Source organism: Podarcis vaucheri, assembly GCF_965113315.1.
Source record: "Podarcis vaucheri genome assembly, chromosome: 3".
Lineage (NCBI taxonomy): Eukaryota > Metazoa > Chordata > Lepidosauria > Squamata > Lacertidae > Podarcis > Podarcis vaucheri.
In genome coordinates this window covers 97,708,751-97,735,075 of record NC_138761.1, presented here as the reverse complement: position 1 = coordinate 97,735,075, position 26,325 = coordinate 97,708,751, and the positions used below count along the sequence as shown (strand labels likewise).

Here is a 26,325-nt window from a genome sequence, read left to right as displayed (position 1 = left end):
ATGATAATTTTGTGCCCATTTATGGATAAGCGGGCATCTGGGGCTTATTCAGACCCATATCGTTATGATCCGTTACCGGATTGTGAGGTTATGTTTATTAAGTTGTGTGCCTTTCTTCATAAAAAAGCACATCTGAAAGAAAGAGGGGGATGGAATGTGTGTGTTTGTGTGTGTGTGTGTGAGGAGGGTGTCTTTGTGCTACATCAGCGACATTTCAAACAGAGAAGCTAAAGAGCAATCTCCTAAACGGCTGTGTGGAGCTTTTGACGTCTGGGTTTTGAAAAGCAGCGTGCCACAGAAAAGAAAGAGCCATCTGGTTAAGGTCATAAGTGTATTGAGAATGGCATGGGCGGGAAGCGAGTGGGCGTCGAACTTCATCCATCTCCAGTTAAAAACAAAAGCCTAAAGTAGCTTCAGTATGTATTTACACAGGGAGGGCCGGGTCGGGTCTAGAAGGGTAGCAAGGAAGAAGACTAGTTTCAGTCAAAGAACACCACCCACTTCTACAGGTTTTTCCCCCTTAAAAAAGAAATTAATAGGACTGAGTCTAAGCAACAGCCAAGCAGAAAATTCTTCGGAGATTCTGGGGGTGGGTAGAGGGTGCAAAACTCCTCCCTTGGCTTAAGCAAAAAATGCAACCCAAATGACTTTCAGCTTCATTCTTCTGCAGCTTCATTCTTCTTGCCCAGGTGATGGGGACTCTCTATTTCCTTCAGGCACTGTACTTTGCAGCACAGGAAGGCTTAAGGGCAACTCCGTGTTCCCTGGGCAGTGACGTAGTTCCCTCACACTTGCATATACAGTGGTACCTCGGGTTAAGAAGTTAATTCATTCTGGAGGTCCATTCTTAACCTGAAACTGTTCTTAACCTGAGGTACCACTTTAGCTAATGAGGCCTCCCGCTGCCGCCACACGATTTCTGTTCTCATCCTGAAGCAAAGTTCTTAACCTGAGGTACTATTTCTGGGTTAGCGGAGTCTGTAACCTGAAGCGTATGTAACCCAAGGTACCACTGTCCTATATTTCATTCACCAAAAAGCAACATTTTAGCACCAGAGCATCTAGCTCAATTATGCAAAGTTTCACAACAGCAACAAAACCCTTAGTTTGCAGTTTTGTGCTCTCTACTGCTAGTTGCAGCAGGAATTTGTGCACGCATACAAATTGCTGGTGACAAGCAGCAATCATCCCTTATAGAGCAGGTAACTGGCAAAGTTTAACTATTTTCTGGACCTCCCCGTGGTGCGCCTTTTCCTGCTTACCCACTTAGTTGTGGCTGTTCGAGGTACCTGTTCCAAGCTTTTCAAATCCACGACTGGCAGCGTGACTTGCCCCACACTTTGGTTTTCAGCCTGAAAGACAGCACTGTCCACACAGTCCTTTTGCTAAAGCAAGGTTGGGGAATCTTTTTCAGTGCCATGTTCCGTTCTGAGTAACCTTCCAAGGGGCAGGGGAGGGAGCAAACGAGAGCAGAGCAGCAACTGTTAATTGACTCACGCAGCGCTCCCTTAGCAAGCAAGGCCTATTCTCAGTTCACAGACACATTCTAGCTCCAGGAGGAGGCGAAGCAGGGTTGGTGAGCGGTGTGGCCTGGAGACAAGAGGTGGCTGCGGAGAGTTCTGAAAGCCAGTCAGAGAGGCCTGGAGCGCTGCCCTGCTCAGGTTTCCCATTGCCTGATTTGTAACTATCCGGATAGTCAACAATTCTGCGGCTACACTCATTCCACATTTGGCTGTTTTTGAGGTTCTCTTCTCTCCCCCTTCCCTCCCACTTTATTTGAAGCTTGCATTGTACTTCCATAAACCTCTGGGTTCCCCCAAGCTGGCTGACATCTCCCTTTTGTGTGTGCATAGGAGCATTTTGGCTACGTAAACAATGGTACTGAAAGCCTGAATGTTGTAAATAAAGGGAATGATGGCAAGGGCCCTTTAAGGCAGGGTTCCTAGGAGCGATTGAGCCTAGGTACAAACTTGACTGTTCTAGACTCTTTGTTGTTGTTGAAATCACTGGGTTTGGCTTTACTTCAAACTTTTTTTTATAGAATTGCAGCTCTGAGCAGCTCCCTTAAACTGGGGAGGACTAAATGCAGCTGTTAAGAGATCTGCCATTTATTACAGTTCAGTACATTGGTAGGAACTGCTGGAAGATCTCTTTCATTTTTGTGGGTGGAAAAATGAATGGGAAAAGAGCCACACAGAGATCTTTCAGAACTACATAGTCGGAACGAAGTACACATCCTACGCCGTTTTAGTCTGCACTAGTAAAGGATCATTATATAACTGAATGGCCCTTACTACATTGGCAACCCCTGAAGTGTTGCTGGAAAGGAGCTCATAAAGGATAATCTCCTTGACACATTAGCATAATGTTTTCGGGGGGGGGGGTTTTGGGGGGGGGAATAGATCGGTTAACTTAATTCACAATGTTACATTTTGGAACAGTTTCTATTACAAACCAACCCAATCGCCGCTAAGCGATAGCAAGAGATTCCCGGTGTGTATGTTTGAGCACTTAACAAGGGTTTGTGTTTCCTTGTTGTGTCCCGCACCCATGCCTCTCCCTGATTGATAATTATGTGAGGGTGAGTGGCTGTTGGGGAATCAAACCATCTTTAAATTAAAACACAGTTCACGAGCTGAGAAGCACCTAAGAGTACTGCTAATTAATCCTTTTGGCGACAATTTCTGAAACTGCTTTCCTAGAATATATTCCAGTTTCTCGGCTATTAATCTCACCGTCTGCAGCCAGTCACTTCCCCTAGTCATGCTTATCCCAGCTTCTTTTAACGGGTAGCCCGCACTGTGCTCTCTCTCGGAGCAGCTTTGCGAGAGCATCTGCTGCCAGTGCCCTTTGACATGTTCTCCAGCAAACATGTAGCCCTGTGTCCTTTTTTAAGGAAGCATCCCTCTCAGCTCCATCTGAGGCCTTGTATAAGCCACAGCCGTGATTAAAAATGCACTGATGCTTTGCAGGGGAATTACTTGCCAGCCGAGCAGGATTAGCGCAGTACGAAGGTTGTAGAAACGGACCCTTTCCTCAGCCCACATTTCACCGCTGTGTGGGTGGGAAGAGCTTTCCAAGGTTGTCAAGCTGCCTGTTATCTTCTGGTGCAGAGGAAAAAAACCACACACATAGTGCTGGCCCTGGCATAGTTGGCCAGCCTTGCTTGTAGAATAAGTGCAGTTGAAACGAGTTTGCAAAGAGGCAGGTAGAAGAGGGCAGGAGCTCCTGTTCACAGAAGGGCTGTAGCTCAGCAGTAGAGCACTTGCTTTGCATGCAGAAGGCTCTAGATTCAATCCCTGGCATCTCCAGGAAGGGCTAGAGAACCACTGCCAGTCATTGTAGACAATATGGCACTAGAGAGAACATTGCAGATAATATGGAGCTAGAGAGACAAAGGTCTCTTTAGTACAAGGCAGCTTCCCATGAAGAAGAAGAAGAAGAGTTTGGATTTGATATCCCGCTTTATCACTACCCGAAGGAGTCTCAAAGCGGCTCACAAACTCCTTTCCCTTCCTCCCCCACAACAAACACTGTGAGGTGAGTGAGGCTGAGAGACTTCAGAGAAACGTGACTAGCCCAAGGGCACCCAGCAGCTGCATGTGGAGGAGCAGGGAAGCGAACCCGGTTCACCAGATTACGAGTCCACCACTCTTAATCACTACACCACACTGACTCCATGAATGAACTGGTCCCCTGCTCCCTTGCATTTGGAAGAGGTATGAGCAATGACACCCATATATGGATGTTGTTCCTCTGTACTCATGCAAGAGAATTATTATCGTTATTGCTGCTGCTGCAGTTTATACACCACCCTTTATCAAAAGATACCTGGCAGTGTACAGCATTAAAAACACATTACAGAACATCGATGATAAAAACATAATAAAAAGCATACTGACAGACAGCCCAATAATAAAATAGTCATCATAATATCAGCCCCGCCCCCCACTTTCACAGGCCATAGATTATTTAATAGCCATAGGCCTGGGTAAAGAGGAATGTTTTTGCCTGGCACTTAAAGACATGTAATGATGGCGTCAGGCGAGCCTCTCTGGGGAGAGCATTCCACAATCAGGGAGCCACCACAGAAAAGGCCCACTCTCTTGTTGCCACCCTCCGAACCTATCTGGGATGGGGGACATAGAGAAGGGCCTCAGATGACAAGCAGGCTGGGTCTGTGTGGGGAGAGGTGATCCTTAAGGTATTGAGGTCCTGAGCTGTGTAAGGCTTTATAGGTCAACACCAGCACTTTGAAGTGGGCCCGGAAACTAATCAGCAGTTGCACTGGGATTGGAGTTACATGCTCAAATGATGTCCTAGTTACTTTGGCAATAGAGACAAGGGTGCCCTCTTTCCCTGCCCCAAGCAGAGAGGATTGGAAAAAACATCGGCACTAAGTGGACACCCCTCCAAAAAAAAAGTGTAAAGGGGTGCTAAGCAATGTGAACATCTGCTGTGCAATATTCTGCGCAACAACAGTAAAAGAGATGTTATTTGTGACAGAGATAAAACAGCCCTCAGCGACATATATCATCTTTATATAAAAATGCTTTAGCCCAAATGAATTATCAAGTAATTATTCTGGTTATGAGAGCTCATGAGTGGTGTGTTTCATCAGTGCAAAGCATGGGTTTTGCATTTCTTGTACTATATATTGCTAGCTTTGATGCATGGATGTGTTGTACGCCACCGTACAAGCATTCAACCTCTGGCTGTTTATGTGTAGCAACAGCTCATTGTGTTATGCGTTGTGACACAGCTGCCATCCTTGCCCACTTAGCAGTTTATCTCTGCACTAAAAACACAAACAAACCTGGTTATAGTGGGAATGAACCAGGGTTGTTGTTGTTATTCATTTGTTAAATTTGTATACCTACTTGTAGATCTCAGAATAATGCATGGGTAGACCTGTATTAACACAACTGGACTGCCTGCCATGTATCACAAGGGGATCTTCTGTATCCTCTTTTGTTTGGAAGATGTTCGGAAAATAAAATAAAATTCCAGCTAGCCTTGGTGGGAAGAAGCCCTTTTGTTTTAAATGAATCATTCACAAAGTATACTCATCTCTAGATGTGGCTCTCTGAGGGCTAAATGTTGTCATCAGATATGCACGCAGTCTCATTTTAATACACATTTCTCATGTGCAAGTGGGGTAGCATTCTTGATCGCACTTACAGCGCCGTGTCGGAAATCTCACTGTCCCTGCCCAGCCGGGTCCCAGTACTGTGTGGTGTGTGGCTGATGATCATTAATGGTGCGCCTGTTGAAGAAAGATGTGCTTCTTTCTGTGATCTTCTGTGAGCGCACAGAGCTGTGATGTGCACAGAGTTCACCTGCCCATATTTATTTCGCTGCAGAAGGCTGCTCTGCTTACACAAGGCAATTTGTGTGTGTGTGTGTGTGTGTGTGTGTGTGTGTTTCTTTGTTCGATCCGAATATTTATATCCCGCTGTTCAGCATGCAAGATGATCCCACAGTGGGTTGCCAGTAAAATACCTAACCCAACAACCCAACCCGCAGGGAACACATCAACAAACTCTAAAAATATAAAATAGCAGCAAGATAAATAAACTACACAGCAGCAGGCATAGAGGCCAATAAATCACCCACAGGGCTGTGCAAATAAATAAGTGTTTAATTGATGCCAGCAACTTAAGAGTTGGCATTGTTTGGGTTTGCGAGGGAAGTTGAGGTGCCTGAGTGTTATGTACTGAAGTTCTCACCCTGGGCCAGCAGGGGGATACTGTAGATAGTTCAGGTCCACATATGCAAATAAGGGTTCGAAAGTGACGTTCAGTGATTGGATAGTTACAGAAAGTTGTTACAGTTATGTTGTACTGGAACTCTATATAAGCAGGTTGGCTGAACCCTTCAGTTCAGTTCTGTTCTGATCTGTGAATAAACAAGAGCTGTTTGGAGAATCGCTGTGTCGTCTGATATGTTCACCCACAACTTAACACTGAGAATACCCTTTCCCGGGTCACTGTACGTCTCATTGGAGGAAGAAGAGGGACCATCAAATGAGCAGTGCTTTCTGTGAAAGCGGATGGGAGAGCCTAGTCTCATTTAGTAATTTGTAATAGGACTGGAATCCCTCAGAGCAGATCCAGTCACCTGAACAGACTACGAAATAGGCCCGTTCTGCTTTAGGGTGTCTTGGGAGGAAAGATATCTATCTAATAGAACCCGTGGTCAGGGATGTTGGGAACTGTAGTCCAGAAACACCTAGAGGCACAAGTTTGGGAGACACTGCCTTCGTTCCCTCCCCTGAAGCCAAAGTGAAATTGAAATGACCACCTGCCTACCTGTGCCTCTCCTGCCTAGCTGTGCCTCTTATTCCCACCACTCCATTCTCTTTATAGAGTCTGCAGTTCTTAGCCATTGGGAGCATGGGAGAAAGAGAAGGAAGTTGGCCTTCCTGGAGCACAGCACCAGGTTGCCACATGTGTACAAATGTGTACAAGTTTTGCTTACAGTCCCATTCAGCGCACCCATTCCCTCCCATCGAGAGAGGCTGAGTGTGAGCAGAACACAAAGCTATAGGCTTTCCATTTTTTCTGCAACCATTAATCTCCCAAAACCTGGATTCTCACTTAAAACCTAATAAACGTCATATGAAAGAAAGCTATGGCAACTGGGGGGTGGGCGGGTATCTGCTGGTGTGAATGGAGGCTGCCTGAGCATGCATATATGTGTGTGTGTTTTAAAAAGCATGGGTTCGTTTATGTAAAGCACCGTGGGTGGAAACAGCTATATAAAGAAAACGATTATAGCAAAATGCTCTAGTATTGTATCCTTGAAGATGGGAACAGCTTGGTAGTTGCTAAGAGCATTGTGGAAAGAGCGGTGGGAATCCACAGTTCATACCACGAAAGATGAAAACATGTTACCGGTCTTAGAAAAGGAAGCTGCCGCAAACTTGGTTTTAAATGTAACTGTCAATAGGCCCTGCGTGCTGGGAAGGGACCATAGAAGTGTACAAAGAGTTCCAAGGATTGTATGAATGAACTTAGTCCATAGCAGCCCCCACGCCACAGTTGTCATGTGGCAGGCTGCTGTTGAAAGGGAAAGAGTTCAGCACATCCCACTGGGCGAGCTGAGCTGTAGCCCTTGGGCTATCCCAAAATAGCCCTTTGGATCCCTGGTGTCTGATTCTGTAACTCATCAACCTTCTCTCGAGTCTGGTCAAGTCTGAGTCTGGTTCAGTCATTCCTGTCAAACTATAGCTTGGTCATCAGGAACATCAGACTTGCATGCTGGGGGTGGGGGAGGAAAGACCATCATGCACTTTTAGCCTCATAAATTAATTTTAGGTTGACATGAGGTCTGAATCGGGTAACCAATCATCATTGTTTTCCCCAAAACCAGAAATGGAAAGCACTTCAAACCATGGTTCTGATTCTGGTTTGGAAGCAAACTATATCCAGTTACAACCATAGTTACTGGTCTGTCATGAAGGTAACAGCAAACTGTGGTTTACCCTGAACCAAGGATGTGCAGGAGGGCATTAACAACAACAACAATAATAATTTATTATTTATACCCCGCCCATCTGGCTGGGCTTCCCCAGCCACTCTGGGGGGCTTCCAGAAAAATATAAAAATACCGTAATACATCAAACATTAAAAGCTTCCCTAAACACAGAACACTGCTTACTCTAATAGGCTAGTGACTTGTTCACCAAATGAAGGTTGGCTTTCCTGTTAAGATGAAGGGTTGGCCAATCCTCACATGGCAAACCAAGCTCTAAATAAACTATTCATAGTTTCCCAGCTGGTGTCCAGGAAGTTGGAGTCTAACCAACCACATGATTGTTTACATCCAATATATTACCAGCCTGGACATGTGCAGAGGAAAGGCACATGATTTCCCCACTGCATGCTTGTCATCGAAACTGGGGTCAGCCATAGCATCTCAACCGGGCCATGGGTAGGTCAGGTTTTGTAGGAGCCGTCCAATGAGTACAAATAGACATTCAAACTGGGGAGCAGAGGCGGGGGTCTTCTTTGGTGAGCAGCCTGGTATTGGAGAAGGAAGATTAATAGCGTGAAAAACGCTCGAGGAAGATCTGAAATAACGCTGCTCACGTGAGTAGACCCATCGGGATTTGCACCTTTTGGATGACAGACCAACTGTTATTGTTGAAGCATATATTTCAATGGTGAATAATATTGACAGCCACTGGGTCTGACTTTCTTACAGTGCCTGAAACAGTATGTGGAGATTTTGATCAAGGAAGGCTTAGAAACAGCCATTAGCTGCCCTGATGCCTCCTGCCCGAAGCGAGGTCATCTTCAAGAAAATGAAGTACGTTTCCTGACACGAATTTGTCTTACGTAAAAGTTCAGCTCAGTTGTTATTGCAGATATTTGTGCGTGTTGCCGTTATGTAACTTCTGCTCCAAGCTCATTGTCTATCTTTGCCTGTTATCCCTTTAGTTATCGCTATCATTAATCGGATGCTTGTATCTCTCTCTCTCTCTCGTTCTCTCTCTCTTTAAAACAGATTGAGTGTATGGTTGCATCAGAAATCATGCAGAAGTATAAGAAGCTACAGTTTGAAAGAGGTATACAGCAGACATCCCAGGTGGCCCTAAACTGGGGGTTGTAGCCAACTAAATTCCACTCACAGTAGACCCACTGAAAATAATGTGCCCATGTTCATTAACTTCAAAGGGTCATCTCTGAGCATGACTAACATTGGATTCAATCTCGTGTGTGGAAAATACATTTCCAAACCATGAGGAAGAGGCGCTTTATTTTTATTTTTTTTAACCACGCAGGATAGCTCCCCACGGAAATTCAAAATGTGCTGTCAATATTGTATTTCCAACAGATGTTAAAAACTTACCTGTTCATCCAGGCATTTATTGATTTTGATTACATTCGTTACCACCTATTGTAGACTCTGTTTTAATGAGGCTACAGATACTATTTAACAAGGTTCTTATTTATTTTTCTTACGACTTCGTTATATGGTTGTACATCACTTGGAACATTTTATAAACAAATGGTATTTAAATTTATTTATTTATTAAACTTACTGCTTCCCGTTGATATTCCACAGCCATACCAAAGAATAAGATATTGGATATGATCAGGAATTGGCATTCCACTGTGTGTGGCTTGATTCAAGAAGAATTCTGCATCTTAAAAACTTTTGCCTTATGCTTGAGTCAAGCCATTGTCTTCCAAGGACAGGGATTTTCCAGCCCTACCTTGAGATGCTGTGGAACTGAACCCAGGCAAAAGCATATTATATACATGCTCCTTCACTGAGCTGTGGCCTTTTCCCAACTGCAGTTTGTTTCCCCCACAGAAGTGCTTTTGGATCCTTGTCGGACTTGGTGCCCATCCTCTTCCTGCCAAGCGGTTTGTCAGCTTCAGGAATCAGGCCCCCAGAACCCACAGCTGGTACAATGCAAATCTTGCGACATAGAATTTTGCTCGGCGTGCAAATCCAATTGGCATCCGGGACAAGGCTGTCAAGAAAATATGCCAATCAGCTACCTTCCAGGGGAAACAAGGTATAGAACTGTACATTACCAATTGACGTTGGCATAATTCTTAACACATTAACAGCTTCGCTCAGCAGTTTTTTGTTTGTTTGTTTTTAAAAAGACTGATTTTCATTGTGATAGCCTCAGGTGTCTCCTTATTCACCTGTTATTTGAAGCCGTTTCTCCCTCCCATCACAAGACTGAAGCAGAAAAAGCCCAACTCTGGCAGATAGATTGCCCTACTTCTGAAACCAGGTATATGCTAGGAATTCCTCAAGGTTCCGGAAGTTTTAGGATGTCACCTTGTCAATGTGGGTTACCTTTTGGACTGTGGCTCTATGCCCTGCTGTTTGGTAAGAAGTCCATGTTCTGATGGAAATATTCCATACCATGGCTTTATCAGCACACCTGTGTTACTCAGTTTCCCTGTGGAATTCTAATGCTGCTGATCAGCATGAAAAAAAGTCATGGAGCTGTCCACCATCTCAAGTAACATTGGAAGGAGCCCATAATTGTGTGCACAACTTAGCTCCCCGCCCCCAGTTCCTAGGTTTATACAAATCAATTTTATACAAGTAATACTGGCAGATATATTGTTAGTCAACCTGACTTATTTGAGGTTTGTAGAAGCTATTAAAACTGAATGATAAAGATGAAGGATGTGTAGAAACGAAAACCTGCCTTTGGTCTTGTGGCTGTGTGACAAATCCATGCAGACATAGCAATAGCTTCAGTCTGCAAAAGGGTCAGAGTTTTTAAGAAATGCGGTTTTTAAAAACCAAGAGCATTTTGTCAAGAATGAGCCAATTCCAAGCGAAGGTTTGCAGCCAACTGCAGAAAGCAGCCAGGAACAGAGAGGCTTAGATCAGTGGTGGCCAAACGCTGCCCTCCAGCTGTTTGTGGAATACAGTTCTCATCATCCCTGACCGCTGGTCCTATTAGCTAGGGGTGATGGGATTTGTAGTCCAAAAACAGCTGGAGGGGCTGAGTTTGGCCACCACTGGCTCATATTGTACTTAGGCTGGGCAAAAACCACAGCAGACAAGGGTAACTCTTCCGGACATTGGAATGTTGGTTGCCAAGGAAACGACAGAGCGGGGTGGAACACAGCCAAAGCTCTCAGAAAGCTCAAACAGCTGCAAACAGAGACGGAAGCAGTCTGTCAGAACGGGAAGAGATTGGAGCTGATCCAATCTCTCCTAAAAGTCGTCAAATGGGAGGGCTGCTAGACAGGAAACAAAACGAGACAAGGTATGAAAGTTCAATATCTTCTGTAGAAACCGGAAGGAGTCTTCAGAAGGGTCATCTTGATTGATGATGCTTTGTTAGAGCTGTCCGGAGCTATCTGTTTGTTTTTGTAATAAATTCTCCTTTTTAATTAACAACACTTATCGTGTTACCAAGCCGGGAACATGGACTCGCGACACATTTCTCCCATAAAATTTCCAAAACATCTCTTCCAGCTCTGCTTATAAAATGGAAGAAGATGATGCACCCATCAAACGCTGCCCGAAATGCAAAGTTTACATTGAACGGGACGAAGGCTGTGCCCAAATGATGTGCAAAAACTGTAAACATGCCTTTTGCTGGTACTGTTTGGAATCACTTGACGTAAGTATACGTAGTTGAGTTTAAGATTGGAAGATGAAATTCCTTGATTCTATCCCTGTATTAAATTCCTGTTAATAAAGCATTCAAAATGTCCATTGATATAATATTCAAAAACTGTAAAGGGAAGCATTGAAATGTTACAAGTCCCAGAAAGTTAGGTTGCCTCTGTAGACATAAATACAGAGACATAAATACAGACTGTGACATACATTTAGCTGTACTGCAGCAAACAATTAGCAAGATACCATTGCATGAACTAACATTGTTACAAAAAATTAGAGTTTGTATATATTTATGGCATAAAAAGCCCCATCATCTGGGACAGAAGTGACATTTAGGTTGGAGTTACTTTGGCCATATCAGAGTTTAGGCTTTGGCTTAGCTGCTGTTGAAAGCAAATTTAGCTTTGTTTTACAGATACATTTTTTGTTGCTAAATTTAGGGCTGTTTCTGGGTGGTGGTGGTTTTGTGAATTCTTAATATGATGGGCTGTTTAATCTTAAGTTTTCATACTGAATGTTTCGATGCGGGATGTTAAATGTTGATTCTCTGCTGCTGTAAACTTTGTTGGTATAGTTTTTGTGCTTTTTTGTTTTTAAGCAATGAACTGTTTTGAAAAGTTAGGGTTACATTTTTTGTTACATAATATTGTTTTACTGTTATACCGATGATGGCACTTTGGGCATGGTTTAACTGCAGAAAAAGAGCACAAGAACAAACCCTGAAATGGGAAGAACTGGAGAAGGGGTCTTATTTGTACTATCTCAGTTTGGGCATACAGTGGTACCTCTAGTTACAAACTTAATTCGTTCCGGAGGTCCATTCTTAACCTGAAACTGTTCTTAACTAGAGGCGTGCTTTTGCTAATTGGGCCTCTTGCTGCCGCTGCACACGATTTCCGTTCTCATCCTGGGGCAAAGTTCTCAACTCGAGGTAACTCTTCCAGGTTAGCGGAGTTTGTAACCTGAAGCATTTGTAACCTGAGGTGTTTGTAACCCGAGGTACCACTGTATTACCTTTTCCTTCTCTTGTCTTTCTTTAAGTTGTTTTGTTTTTGTCTTTTAAACTCTTCCTGGCATTAACTCACATCTCTGAAAGGGCTGCTGCCAATTTTGTAGATTGCACAATGGCCCACTTTAGCCTATTTCTGTGAAATATGTGTTATTGGGTTCCACGGGGCCCTTTCTGCGGTTAATATTGACTTTGCGCTCCATGCCATAGAGGTGAACGGTCTGACTCATTTATGCTGGCTGTTAGCTGCTCCCTGTTCCAAAGGAGCCAACTCGGTGATGTCATTGCTGTTGGCACAGCAGCGGAATCCATAGCTTGTGACGTTGCCATTGCATTGTGAAATGTGACTGATGTGCCAAAAGTAGATAGGGAAAAAAATGAAAATTGACCTCTGCGAGTGGTGGCGGAAAAACAGGGAGAAGTACCATTCACTCCTCTCTCTCTCTAGCCTGTGGCAGGATCCTAGAACTGCAGTCTTCTGCACATTTACTTGGGAGTAAGCTCTGCTTGCTAAACCCAGTAGGACTTATTTCTGAGTACACAATTGGACTCCCAATCAAAGTTATTAATCACAAATCAGGTTTATTACCAAAATTTGCAGACTTTCAGCTGTTTGCTGAAAACAAGAAGCAATTGAAATAGCTCAACCCAACGGGTGCTTCGAGTAGTTTCCGAAAATTCAGCTGAAATTGCAACCGTACCTGCTAAGTGGAAAGGTTTTGTAACCAAAAGGTTTTGTAACCTTTTGACTGCTTGTCAAGAGTGAAGTTCTCAACCACGGCTGAAATAATATATATGCATATTTCCCCCTCTCCTTTTATTGACACTTTACAGGATGACTTCCTTCTTATACATTATGACAAGGGACCTTGCCGAAATAAGCTTGGTCATTCCAGGGCATCAGTTATTTGGCACAGAACGCAGGTAGGTGTCGATGTGACTTTGCATATCTTCTAGTCCCCGTCCCCCCCCCAATTTTCGTCTTATTCATGAAAAAAGTGAATGTGGGGAATTGGGAGTCAGAGGAGGGAAAATGGCATGAGGAAAATGGGAAGGTTTTAAAAAGCAATGTTAGCTGGCTTGCCTCACATACAAGTATTGCTGATGAAAGCTGATCTGAGGTGCAGAAACAATAGTTCCTCTTCAAGGTGGAGAGACTACAGAGTCACATTCCAGGAAAATAGAGGCAGTTACCCAACTTGCAGTGAGGTGGAGAGTAAGGTAAAACTGCGTCTCAGTCAGTTATTCTCTGTAGTTTCTGTGGGTCTGTAGCTGCTGCAGAAACAATACACCCTGAGAGCTGTTGCAGGATTTACAGACATCAGTCCACAAACCCAAGATGACATAATTTGATCGAGGTGGCCCACAAGACAGATTGATAGCCGTTAAAACCTACCATGTTTATTTTGACATAGAAGAACCTTGGAAGAATAATATTAAAAGAGCAACTGAGCTTTTATTACTACAGCAGGCATGCTGTTGCAATGGGGAGCTGTGTTGCTCATGCCAAAATTACACTTCAGAGATGATGTATAGCAGGAGATTGCAGAGAGGGAAGCAGACATATTTTTCAGGGGATACGGGGGAAGCACACGATAAGCACAATAATAAATTCCCCACTCCACAAAAATATAAATATTTGAGGAATTATTGGGGGGGGGAGAAGGGAAATGAAATGAAAACCTCCAAATATACTATTATATAATACAGTAAGTAATGCATGCCATTCCTTATTTTGAATGTTGTTCAACAGTACCACCTGCTGGCCACAAACAAATTGACTTTTTCAGGACCAATAAAGAGAAAGCAAAGTAATCTGAATCTGAAGCAGAAAGGGGGGGGGGGGGAGATTATTATAAAGTGGCTTTTTTTTCCATAAGAAAAGCCCTCCACCCAAATCATCCCTGTTTAACTTAAGACAGTTATGTTAATGGATGTATTATGTCAGGTGCTAAAGGCTGCACCTGTTGTACTTTTCTTTAGCTGGACAATTTTATAAATCATTGGAACCATACTTTTCAAGTAGGTCAGCAATTTGGAGATTTTGATCCTCCATGAAACTGAATCCTTAGGTGCATATTGAACAATACCCTTCCGAATCCCATACCTCCTCATAGGCTACCCTGGGGAGTGCGTAATTCCATGGATAAGCTCAGGGCCTTTCATTAGTCAGGTGACAGGGGTGCAAAACAGTTGAAATTGCAGTTGCCAGCCCTTTATTCTCTCTCTCTCTCTCTCTCTGTGTGTGTGTGTGTGTTGCAACGGTAAAGCAACCCCTTGCCACTGAACAGTTTGGAAGGGGGCGGGGAGGACTCTCCCCCAGTCCCCCTTCAAGCAGATTTTTGAGAACAACTGCTGGCATATGTGATCTTCTTTCTTTTTCTTTTTTTATCCAGGTCGTGGGGATCTTTGCAGGGTTTGGTCTGTTACTGTTAGTGGCCTCCCCTTTCCTTCTGCTTGCTACCCCATTCGTGCTTTGCTGCAAGTGCAAGTGTAGTAAAGGAGACGACGACCCCCTCCCGACTTAAGGTGGAGTGAAAGTGGGACTGGCTCATCATCGCAGTGCATTTCCTACTCACCCACCCTCTTCTTGCACTTGACATTGCGTTGGCCTTACTCGCCCTGATTCCCAATGTTGCAGGAGACAGGAGGCGCCACGATTCCCAGCGACCTTGCCCGCAAGTCGGTTTACAGAGTGCAAGGCATATCCTGGTGTGTTTTAGGGGGGGGCCAGCGTGAAGCAAGCTGGGACGTCGGAAACATCATGTGTCAGTAACGCAAGGCTACGTTGGCCGATTTGGAACTGAGACGCTACGGTGTCGAAACGAAGCCCGTTCAGCATATCTATTTGCATCAAATTGAGGTGTTAGACATGTGTGTTTTAAGAATCGCTTACCATTAAAAAATATATATATATCAGCCCATTTTAAAGTGTGACTTTAAATATCTTGTCTAATGAAACTGAAGTCTCTGTTAATATTTGCCCTGGGAAAATATTGGGCATCCATACACCCCTGAAGCTGTTTCCCATGCAACATTATAAGAACAGTCTGGTCACGTATGTATAGGCCAGGAATGTTTGAGGGTGGGGGCTGATGCAGCCCTCCAAGCCAATGTTTCTGCATCCCTCATGCCACCAAATTTGGTAGTGACACTAAAAAAGTAGACACAGCCTGGGGGACGGGGATTGAAACCTTTCTGCCCACCCCAGCACCAGCTAGAGATCCCCTTTTCCCCATAATGGGGAATTGGATAGGATTGAGCTGTAGCCCCCGCTTCTCAGCTGATCTGCATGCGTATGTGTGTTGTCCGTGAGCATGTGAGAGTATGGGGGGGGGGGCGAGTTGTACCCGCCGCTGGCATGGAGGGTTAGCAAAGTGTGAATGCATCTATTAAAAAAGGTTAGCCACCCCTGACAAACGGCATCCTATGCCTATATCTTTTCAATAGGATGCCTCCTAACATTTTGGGAAACGTGAACTATTTGTGTGGATGCACATTTGTTCTTTGGAAAAGAAAAAGAAATTGCCAACCATAGAGGCTGAGATACACAACCCAGACCTGCTATTATTATCAAGGCTCTTTTTTAAAAAAAAGATGTTGGTATTCCTTTTCTTTGAAAGTCTGTCTGTGACATTCTTTTCTACATCTCTCTCACCTGTTACGTGGCTACGTGTTGCATAAATAGGGCTAACTCTGGTCAGGTATCTTTTTATGTACCTATATGTCATTTTAAGCCAAATAGATCTTCTCCTGAATAGAATGAAGAGGGAAGAAGGAAAGAGTGTAGTATTGAGCCTTACATCCATCTCAGTGCATGAGATGTAAATTTATTTGTACAATCTTTTCCACCCTATAGAGTATGCAGATTTTTAGGCTCTCTTGAGTTTGCTTTGTTTTCACGTTTCTTTAATTAATGCAAGCGCCCGCAGTTGTAATAATATAAAGAGTCCGTTGAGACTGATAGGTTTTCCGGTCCATTTTTAAAACTGTTATATCTCGTGCTGTATGATACTGTGACAACAAACATTTAGTTCTGTTTGTTTCTAAGCAGCCCTCTCTCCCCGCCTTCGTTTTTCTTTGTTTATCATTTTGCTGCTCTGTTTGTTGTCCCGGGTCTTGCCTAAATTGAGGTGCTGCCATTATCCTGAAGGAGAATGATGTGGACATCAACTTACTATATCGATAGGCTACTCTATGTGATTCTTCCGTGCTGCTATGGGTGAGAACTATAAACAAACTCTCCTAAAAGCACATAAGTTTCCATAGTAGGAAAAAGTATAAGTTGAAAATGTAGTATATAATCAAAATGAAACGTGATCCCGAAGAATGAAGACAGTGGGAAATCTTTTGATGCCTGTGCAATGACAGTGAACAGGAGCTAGGCCTACATCTCAGGTAGGTGACAACCAAAAATTTCCAGGCATTAAGTACACAGCAGTGGGGATTGGGCAGGTAGCTTGTGAATCTAATGTACACCTGGTTCATGCTGTTCCCCACATGCCAAATAATCGATCCATTGATTGCAGGAGGGAAAGGAACCTGTTCTGTCTATCTTTGGACCTACCTTGTTTTATATACTAATTCGCCCAACCAACAGCATCATACGTTGCTGTGAAGGTACCCCCTCAGACATCAAGTGAGGGTGGTTTGCCTGCTCCTGTCAAGTTGCACAGGCTGTTAGGTATGGAAACACTTAGTCCTCTGCTGTGTTTTCAGCTATTTAGCTTACGAAGTTAACAAATTCACTGCCTGGCTCTCCCATTTCTCACCTTTTCAAATAACGATGGAGCTGAGGCAGTGAGCATCTGTGAAAAGTGGAAGAGACCTGTTAAGGTGGGCACTCGCTTTTGTTCTCTCTGGTTACCTCAGGTTGCTGACTGCGACTTTGTTTTGTGTGTGCTTGCATGTGGGTGAGTACAGAGCCTCCAGAGGTTCAACCATCCATCTGATGCCGTCAGACAACAAAAAAATCTAAAGTTGCATCACACTAGAAGCAAAATGGCATTAGAGGCACACTTCTTTACTTGCCTTCAGGTTGCAGCCTCCGTCTTTGGAAGCCATGCTGTTCCTAACATATCACATCCTCAAAGAATACTTCGATGAGGGGGGGGGGGAACCTCCTTTAACATTAAACCAGACACTGAAATCGCTTTTGCATCCTGCATATCAGACACATCACACTGTGTTTTAAGTTTGGGTCCTTGCTTAGAATCAAGTAGTTGCCATTTGTTGGGAATCACATATTTTGACTGTCAGTATTTCTTTGAAATGGGTGTGTGTGAGTGATATAACATGAACTTATTTAAACTTTAAATTTCAAGCCTCTTTAGAGGAACATCAGATATTAACATTTTTATTCTCATTCTAATGAAGGGTGGACCTCATCTCCTGGTATCACTTGTATTTTATTTCTGTACTGTTGCTGCTTTTAGTGCATTGCCTTAAATCCCTTTTTAATGGACATAATGTGTTTTCTTTTGGACAATACTGATGTAAAGCTCATTCCATGACCTAGGACATTCCAACCCCTACCAGCTGACCTGGGTTATACTTCTACACATGCTAAAATGAGAGCAGCAACTAGCAAAATGTTCTGCTACACCTGGTCCCTAAACTTTAGACCAAACTCCAGTGTATGCCAAATTGAGCTTCACCCATGTGGGACAAGTCATTTTGACTGCATCTTTCCTCACCCACCTATAAACAAACCTCATTTTGCAGGAGTCTTGTGTCTTTCAAGCTTCTCTGGGAAGCGCTTGGGGTACAATTCTAGTTGTCTTCACCTTCAACCCTTGTATCCTACAAAGTCACCATTTTTCTAGTGTTGGGCATGGCAGTGTTTTAGATAATGTTTTATTCTGTGTACCTTTGGGCTGCAAAAAAATAAATAAATCAGAACTATTTAGACCAATTCTTCGTATGCAATGAATGGTCTAGTGTAGTTAGCACAATATCTTTTTATCTGAAGCAGAGCGACAGAAATTTTGGACATATGAACCATGTTAAGAAATATATACATACAAATACTTGTTTGCAATTGTAAATATTTGGCTGGGAGAGAAAGTAATAGTTTATTTCCTAGAGCTGCTTCCTCTATGGGTTTGGGGTTTTGAATTACTTGATCTTCTTTGCAATATCACACCAATGCATTAGGAATCCATCATTGTTCCATTTTTGATTTTCAGACTTTGTTCATGCTGCTATACATGCACACAATGCGTCACAGTTTTCAGTTCCTGCTCATTTGTTTTTAATGAACATGAGTGCATATACATGCTTGTTGATTTCTCTCTTTTTTTAAAAAGTCCACCTGAGGCAATGCTATGACTGCACTAAGATCCTTTGAAGGCCTTTTTTTTTATCCATACTTCAATTTAAGTAACCTGTAGGAGAGAGGGTGGTACAAAAAAAAGTGAAATGAAAACTGCAGCAAATTCCAAAAATAATGTTGAAAAAAGTCTTAAGTTGAACAAGAAAAAAGGGTGAGGGAATGCAGGACAGAGCCAACCCATGGAACTCATCTCTGGTTTTGTGTGTGTGTATCAAAGCTCTTGAGGGACGCGGGTGGCGCTGTGGGTTAAACCACAGAGCCTAGGACTTGCCGATCAGAAGGTCGGCGGTTCGAATCCCTGCGACGGGGTGAGCTCCCATTGCTCGGTCCCTGCTCCTGCCAACCTAGCAGTTCGAAAGCCCGTCAAAGTGCAAGTAGATAAATAGGTACTGCTCCGGCGGGAAGGTAAACGGCGTTTCCATGCGCTGCTCTGGTTCACCAGAAGCGGCTTAGTCATGCTGGTCACATGACCCGGAAGCTGTATGCTGGCTCCCTCTGCCAGTAAAGCAAGATGAGCGCCGCAACCCCAAAGTCGGTCACGACTGGAGCTAATGGTCAGGGGTCCCTTTACCTTTACCTTATCAAAGCTCTTTGGCCTGGTTAGCTTTACAAAGAGATTTCTCCCAGGGACTCTACTGAAGGTGGACATTAATGGATTTAGTTGATGGTGATGGCATTAGGGATTTCCAAACAGCTTGTAATCATGCTTACTTACTAATACTCTTCCATAAAGTAAACGCCTGCCATTTGTGTTTAAAGCCCCATGATGGTTCTGGCTTTGTTAATGTGTGTATCTTTCTTAACAAAGATGAGGAACCTTTGGTACAGGTATAGGTATGTGCCCCATAAACAAATCCCTCCCTTACTCATTTTACCATGGATGTATTTTTAACCTTGTGTAGAGAAGCACGGAGGAGTCATGCATATGTATAAATGATGTATTTGACTAGTGTAAAAAGAATTTAATTTTTGTTTTCTGTATTTGAAATGTAACTACATTTCGTGCCACTAACACTGTGATGTATAAAAGAGCTGTTGAATGCCTTTGAATGTTGTTTTGTACTTCGAATCATATTGAAGAGTTTTATTTGTAATTTCAATAGATATTTTAAATGAACCTGTCTCCTGTCAGAAGTTTGTTTGTTTATTCCCCCCTTCCCTCTCAGCATAATAGCCTTCTCATGGGCTTGTTCTCAATGAGAAGTCAACACAAAGTGATTATTTTTTCAGGGCTATGTATTGGATGTTTTCAACTGCAAGGGAAAAAAACACATTTAAGATTTGCATCCTGGTCAGCAATAAGCCACAGGGGCTACTGGTTTGTTTCAGCTAAACTATTTTCTTCCATCACATGCAATATGTGCTTCATCTGGCTGGCTGCTTGCAAGAACAGTACAAAGAACCATCCACCATGGAACTGAGCAATGATAGAGATTCAGCCACCGGAATCTCTATCAGCAACTTTAGCTGATGGAGATTCTGGTGGCAACAAGTCCTTTCTGTTGTTCCCAGTCAACCTATATCAGAGTGACAAGATTTCAATCTTGCCCAATGTTTCACTAACATCCTACTTGCTACTTCTGCTCCACATAACCCAACCATCTCAAGATGGTGAAGAAATAATAATATTTCAATGTCAAGCCTGTTCACAGTCCTGCGGCTGTCAAAAGGCCGGGTTTAAACTTAAAAGCCTTGGGTGTTTCCAATGATATTTTGTCCCAAACTAACCCCTTCCCTGTAAGCAGGGCCTGCTTGCCCCCTCCCCAACCTGGCATGCTTTCTCCCTGTCCTTCTATACAGGCTGATTTTGTATGTGTCGTCCCCACTTCTATATTTATTTATTTTTAGAAAAAGAGGTGCCGGAACTCACCGTGAATGCCTCCCTTGTTCTCTTATAATGGCAATGGTGCCCACCTGAGAGGAGCCAGAACAGTTCCAGCTGTAAAAAAAATAAAAATAAAAAGCTGGTCATCCCTATGTTTAATCCTCAGTCACTCAGTTGATTTTCTATTGGGGAATAAGTTGTATCTATCTTTGAAGCTTGCAGCACTGGATTATTTGTGTGCAGGATCACATTTTGACAGGAAGATGAGCATGGGCACAGTGACGACAAGTATGCCTTAACTGCCAAATCGAGATGAAATTATCATCTGAACTCACTCGGTCCTTTTTCTTCTTCTTCCTGGAATCAAAACGCAATCATTACTGCTTTTTCCCCATTAACAAATCTCTGCACAAGAGGCACCGCAAAGCAACTTAAAACGAAGAACTCTTAGCATCATGTAACAACTTTTGTATAGTAAATTAAGAGTTCAACCTGTGCCTTTGGAGATGTAAACAGAAACAAGGTCAAAATGCTCAAAACAGCCATAAGATTTGCAGACATCTCTCTGGAAAACGCTTCGAGTGATATCTAACCCGGGGAAGAATTCCTAGCTTCCCTTGCCTGTCCCTCCAGCCCTCTCTCCCAAAACACATTTTGCCCCATCCATTCATATATCTGGTAAGCTGGAATGATAGTGGCCAGGTACACAAGGTTTCCCTCCTCCCTTCTCCATCACCCTGACCTTTGTAGCAGTGTGCCAGCATCTAAAGCCCAAGTGGCTGTCAGAAATTTACCCAGGAGGGCTGGGTAAGTGTCATTGCTAAGTATACGGAGGAGCGAGAAAGGGAAGGAAAAGAAGAACAAAACTTTAATGGGAACCTCACCTCTGCTATGACCCCATGTCACGGTCACTTATGGAGGAAAGGAGAAGTTGGACTTTTGTTTTGGTGGATTGTGGGTGAAGGCACTGGCAGAGACTTTTTTTTTGTATGGGCAAGAGTAGATTTCCAAACCCCTATATTGGCTTAGAAAAATTATTTTGATTTCCTTGTTTCCCCAGGGAAATTCATTTCCACAACAACACCTTTGAGAAGTGATTGAATCTGTTATTTGTGTACACGTATTTGTGAAGATGAATTGACCACTCTAGTGCTATATCAAGTTTAATTTAAAATAAGAAGAATAAAGAAGGATGTGAAAAGAACAGCCTTTTTGTTTTCAAGCTATGGATAAATAAGGCCTGCCTAGTTTTCACCTCTCTAAACAGAAGCCTACCAGCCATATATTCACACTGTAAACATTTTTTAAAAAATCTCTGCAATCTCAGGCAAGCCACTAAAAGCAAGTTTATTGAACCGCTAATAGCCCCCAGTTTTTATATGAGTTGTATTCAGCCTGGTTGGGTAACTGTTGAACAGGTTTCAGTTAAATCAAATGCAATAGATACACAATGAGGGGATTTTTAATGAATACTTGGCAAGTAAAATGTTTAAAAAAAATTAAAAATGTGCAGTTATTAGCATGAGAGTGTCATTTTTGTCATTATAATAAATACTTTGTCTAGCCATGCTAGAAAATGTGAGCTACCAACATAAAGATTTCCAGGCAAAGTGCACCATGCATACATTTTATGCTTCAGTAAATGTTGGTTGTTCATCCTGAAAACTGAATGGCTAAAGGCCCAACGATTGTTACTTTAATGATGCAATTCTGCCCGTTTCTTTTACAAGCAAGTGGGTTTTTAAGCATCTCATATTTTCACTTATTTTGCTAGGAAACCAGCAGGGCGCAGTCTTTACACACATTAAAGTATGTCAAACAGCTTCCTTGATCAAATATTTAGCATGCATCACATAAGAAATAAATTTATTGTAGTGCCGATCCACTAAACATTATTTTGTGTGATAAACATTATCAGTCAGTGATCACTTAATCCTTGCTGACAATGAGGCAGGCACATGCTTAGGCCACTGCAGAATATTGTTAACTCGTCTTTTATTGCATATTAGCATGCTCTGTTTTAGGAAAAATACACAAATGAAAGCAAGCGGGATATTACTTTAACTGAGGTCAAGCACACAAGCACTTTTTGCTTAAGCTGGAAGTGTCCCAAGATGAGAAAATATTTATTGGAATAGAAGGAGATAAGTATACAACCTTTAGAAGACATCTGAAGGCAGCAGGGGAGGGTGTTTTTTAAAAATGTTTAATGTTTTACTGGATATAGGAAGCTGCCCAGAATAGCAGGGGCAACCCAGTCAGATGAGTGGGGTACAAATAATAAAATTAATATTAATTATAATAAGGCTGGGTGGTGATGGTCTAAAATAGATTCACTGTGTGGGAAATTGGGAGCAGGGTTTTTACAAACACTACTATAATGGAGCAACAAGATTTAAGAGGGAATGTGCAGCCACAGCAGAAGCAGATTCAGGGGACAAAAAATGTGTGTGTGTGTGTGTGTGTGTTTCTTTCTGCGGTAAAACATTTGACTTTTAGTATATAAAGAATGGCAACCTTCTGAGGTAAAATATTGGAACATGAAGCATAACAATAATGGGAGTTACCACAGTGAACCCTTTTATAAGGACTACTTTCCACCAGGTAACAAATTCCCAAACCCCAATAATCCATTAATTCGGCTTTGTGGTGCTGCATCCATAGCCAAAGGAGATGCGTGAGGTCACCCATCTCTTTCCATATCTGCCGCCTCTCCCAGCCCTCCCAAGCCTGCTGTTTGAGGCAACTGCCTCAGCGAGACAAATGGTCAGGCCGGCCCTGAAGGGATGGAGACTTGTGGCCCTCCTGATGTTGTGGGACTCCCAACTCCCGACAGCTTCAGCCAGAATGGTCAGGGGGGATAGGAGTTGTAGTCCAGCAATATTTGTAGGGCTACAGGTTCTCAAAACATAGTCTATGCTAAGAGGTTTTTGTTGTTCTCCTCAAACGGAAAAGAAGAAATGGCTGGGTATGCTGCAGGAACCAAACAAGTTATTAACTGGGCACAGAATTGAAAAGACAAACATGGTAGAAACAATATGCCTGCTTTAAAATTGGGAGTGGTACTGGAATAATTCCAGCCTTCTCCTACCAAAACACAGTGAAGCACCTTTCATTCTTTGCTCATTGCCCATCAGGTATACATTTGCTACATTTCTTCCCCTAGGCTCAGAATTTACAGATGAGATCCAAATGTGCACATGGACACTCAAATCAATAACATTTTATACATATTCCGCCTAATATTTCATGTCCGTGGGTTAAAGCCAGGCTTCCAACCTGTAGCCGAGACATAAAAAGAAGCCATATGTCTGCACTTTGAATATTTATAAGTGCTCAATCACCCCTTTGTTCTTACGGTTCTGGGTGATCTTTATTATTTTAAGAGCAATTAATCACGTTAAATGTAAAGTAATGCCTTCGATTCGAGCATCAGGATGAGTGCTTTGATGATGGCCTTGTACTCAAGTTGTGCCTGCTAATAATTTTCTCTCAGCTGTCTCTGTGTAAGAATTATTGCTGGCACTTATCTCTTCCTGAACATTTCCACAGACTGAGCTGGTATTTTATTAGCGTACAGGGAGGGGATGATCACGCTGTCAGCATTAACACATTTTTGGTAAAGCACTTGCTCTCCAAGGTATTTCAAGATAAAAACCTCAGTTTATTCTTGTATTTAAGTTTCTGCTTTTTGTCTGAAATGCAAACTGCTAATTAGAGAAACTCTTCAAGAGCGAGAGTTTTGAGATCAAGGAAAAGCCCGAAGGAAAGGAACATAGATAGGGTTTTTTAAAAAAATAATAATACATAAATTGGGCATGATCCAAACTCTGCAGGCTTAGATGCAAACATGGGATTCCTCCTATATAGGAAGTGCCTGTTTGCATCTGCGGTGAGCAATACTCTATGCATTCAATGTGAAATCTCTGTACAGACATGTGCGCAAGACTCTTTAATAGTATATTGTCTCTTAAAGAGAAATGTGTTTGATGGCACCTTGAGACCGGTTTTTAATATGCTTCTATTACAAATTGGCATGGCAGGCAACCACCTGCTTCTTCAGATGCTGAATTGGAAATGGGGAAAGAAAAAAAGCCAGTTAAAAACAAATCCAGATAAAGCATTCAAAAGTTCTTAAAGGGACAATACTAAATACAGTGGTACCTCTGGTTACAAACACTTTGGGTTACAGGCTCCGCTAACCCAGAAATAGTACCTCAGGTTAAGAACTTTACCTCAGAATGAGAAAAGAAATCGCGCGGCGGGTGCAATGGCGGCGGGAGGCCCCATCAGCTAAAGTGGTACCTCAGGTTAAGAACGGTTTCAGGTTAAGAACGGACCTCCGGAACAAATTAAGTTTGTAACCAGAGGTACCACTGTACAGTAGTGCAAATTATGCCGCGTCTTTATAGTGTGGAAAGAAACCATAATCTCTGTTAAACCCAACAGATTAATATAGTTCCATTTCTGGATGAACTCCTGTCCACATATTTTTGCATTTCATGTGCCCACATGGTTTTTGCCTTCCTAAGAGTAGCTCTGAAATCTGCAACACTGTGTTTTGGGTTCGTTTTTGTTTTGAGTGCCCTCTGTATCTGACTTTGGTCCTTGAGTCTTTGCCTTCAGGTTAGGCCCACTTGCCCAATGTCAATTGCTGGTGCACATTTAATGCATGTAATTACCGTATTTTTTGCACCATAACACTCACTTTTTTCCTCCTAGAAAGTAAGGGGAAATGTCTGTGCGTGTTATGGAGCGAATGCCTGCGGGTGGCGAGGGGATCTGCTGCAGTCGTGAACAGAGGATCCATGGTTCCCCTTCCTTCCCTCCTCCGTGGTTACAAAGCACGGATCCACATGGATCCTCAGGATTTTTGCATTGGGCTACTCCAAACTCACTGTCAGATCACATGTCTGTGGCCACAGCATGAACCACAAAAATCATATATCCACTATTTCGTTTAGAATATTTTTTTTTCTTGCTTTCGTCCTCTACAAACTACGTGCGTGTTATGGTCTGGTGCATGCTATAGAGCGAAAAATACGGTAAGTACACAACACAGTGGCAGACATGAAGGTATAAGTCCTATGCAGTGCAATTTTCCAGAGAAAGAGGTGCCTGAACTCACCATGAACTTCTCATTTGTTCTCTTAGAATGGCAATGGCACCTACCTGAGAGGTGGCAATGGCACCTACCTGGGGAAAAAAGCCCTGGTCCTATGGATGTGATGGATGGTTCACACAGTAATTATGAGTATTGACCTGGGCCTTGAAATCTAGTTATCAAGATTTGTAGTTATCTGGCTAGGGTGGCTTTAAGAAGCTTTCAAATGATACAAGTGGTTGTTGTGATCACATGGATTTGAAGAAACTCAGCCGTTAATATTGAATTTATTTATTTATTTTTATATTGTTAACTACGTGTTTAACCCACCATTAATCATATGAGTCCAGGGCAGGTTCAAATGCTGCTAAAAATAAAGCCATTCTAATGATAAAGAGCAGGTAAAATGCCGTATTCCTAAAATAAATTATCCATTAAGCTCTTCATGCCAGCTACAGACTAATCTCATCATCCCACAAATGCCCAGGCAAACAGCAACAGAGCCAGTCATGATTTCAGGGGAAAGGCACTCCAAAATCAGGGTGCCACTGCAGAAAAGGCCTCTATCTTGTGTTGGCCCCTGATGTGTTTTACTATGGTGGGGCACAAGCCTAGGGCTTTATAGATCAATGCCAGCAACTTAAACTCGGCTCTGAAGACTCTAGACAACCTTTTAGCAGCAACCTTTTTCAGCTGTGGGCAGGTCCACCGTCCCACAGACCATGTGGTGGGCCGGACTATATTTTGGGAAAAAATAAATGAGCGAATTCCTATGCCCCACAAATAGCCCAGAGATGTATTTTAAATAAAAGCACACATTCTACCCATGTAAAAACACCAGGCAGGCCCCACAAATAACCCAGAGATGCATTTTAAATAAAAGGACACATTCTACTCATGTAAAAACATGCTGATTGCTGGACTGTCTGCCAGCC

At 42.8% G+C, this 26,325-nt stretch overlaps 1 protein-coding gene and 1 long non-coding RNA gene across 2 annotated transcripts in view; one reads left to right on the top strand and one right to left on the bottom strand.

Annotated features, from left to right (window-relative positions):
• RNF144A (ring finger protein 144A) overlaps positions 1–17,239 on the top strand; it is a 56,694-nt gene extending 39,455 nt beyond the window's left edge. Inside the window, exons 3-8 of the mRNA XM_082215646.1 lie at positions 8,209–8,313; positions 8,512–8,572; positions 9,325–9,532; positions 10,969–11,116; positions 12,962–13,051; positions 14,524–17,239. Of these exons, the coding sequence (XP_082071772.1) occupies positions 8,209–8,313; positions 8,512–8,572; positions 9,325–9,532; positions 10,969–11,116; positions 12,962–13,051; positions 14,524–14,655 (744 nt within the window). The 3' untranslated portion in view covers positions 14,656–17,239. The remainder of the gene's footprint in view (positions 1–8,208; positions 8,314–8,511; positions 8,573–9,324; positions 9,533–10,968; positions 11,117–12,961; positions 13,052–14,523) is intronic.
• LOC309528344 overlaps positions 1–19,576 on the bottom strand; it is a 1,081,412-nt gene extending 1,061,836 nt beyond the window's left edge. Inside the window, exon 1 of the long non-coding RNA XR_014217689.1 lies at positions 19,033–19,576. This is a non-coding gene — a long non-coding RNA (uncharacterized lncRNA). The remainder of the gene's footprint in view (positions 1–19,032) is intronic.
• Positions 19,577–26,325: the final 6,749 nt, after the last annotated feature.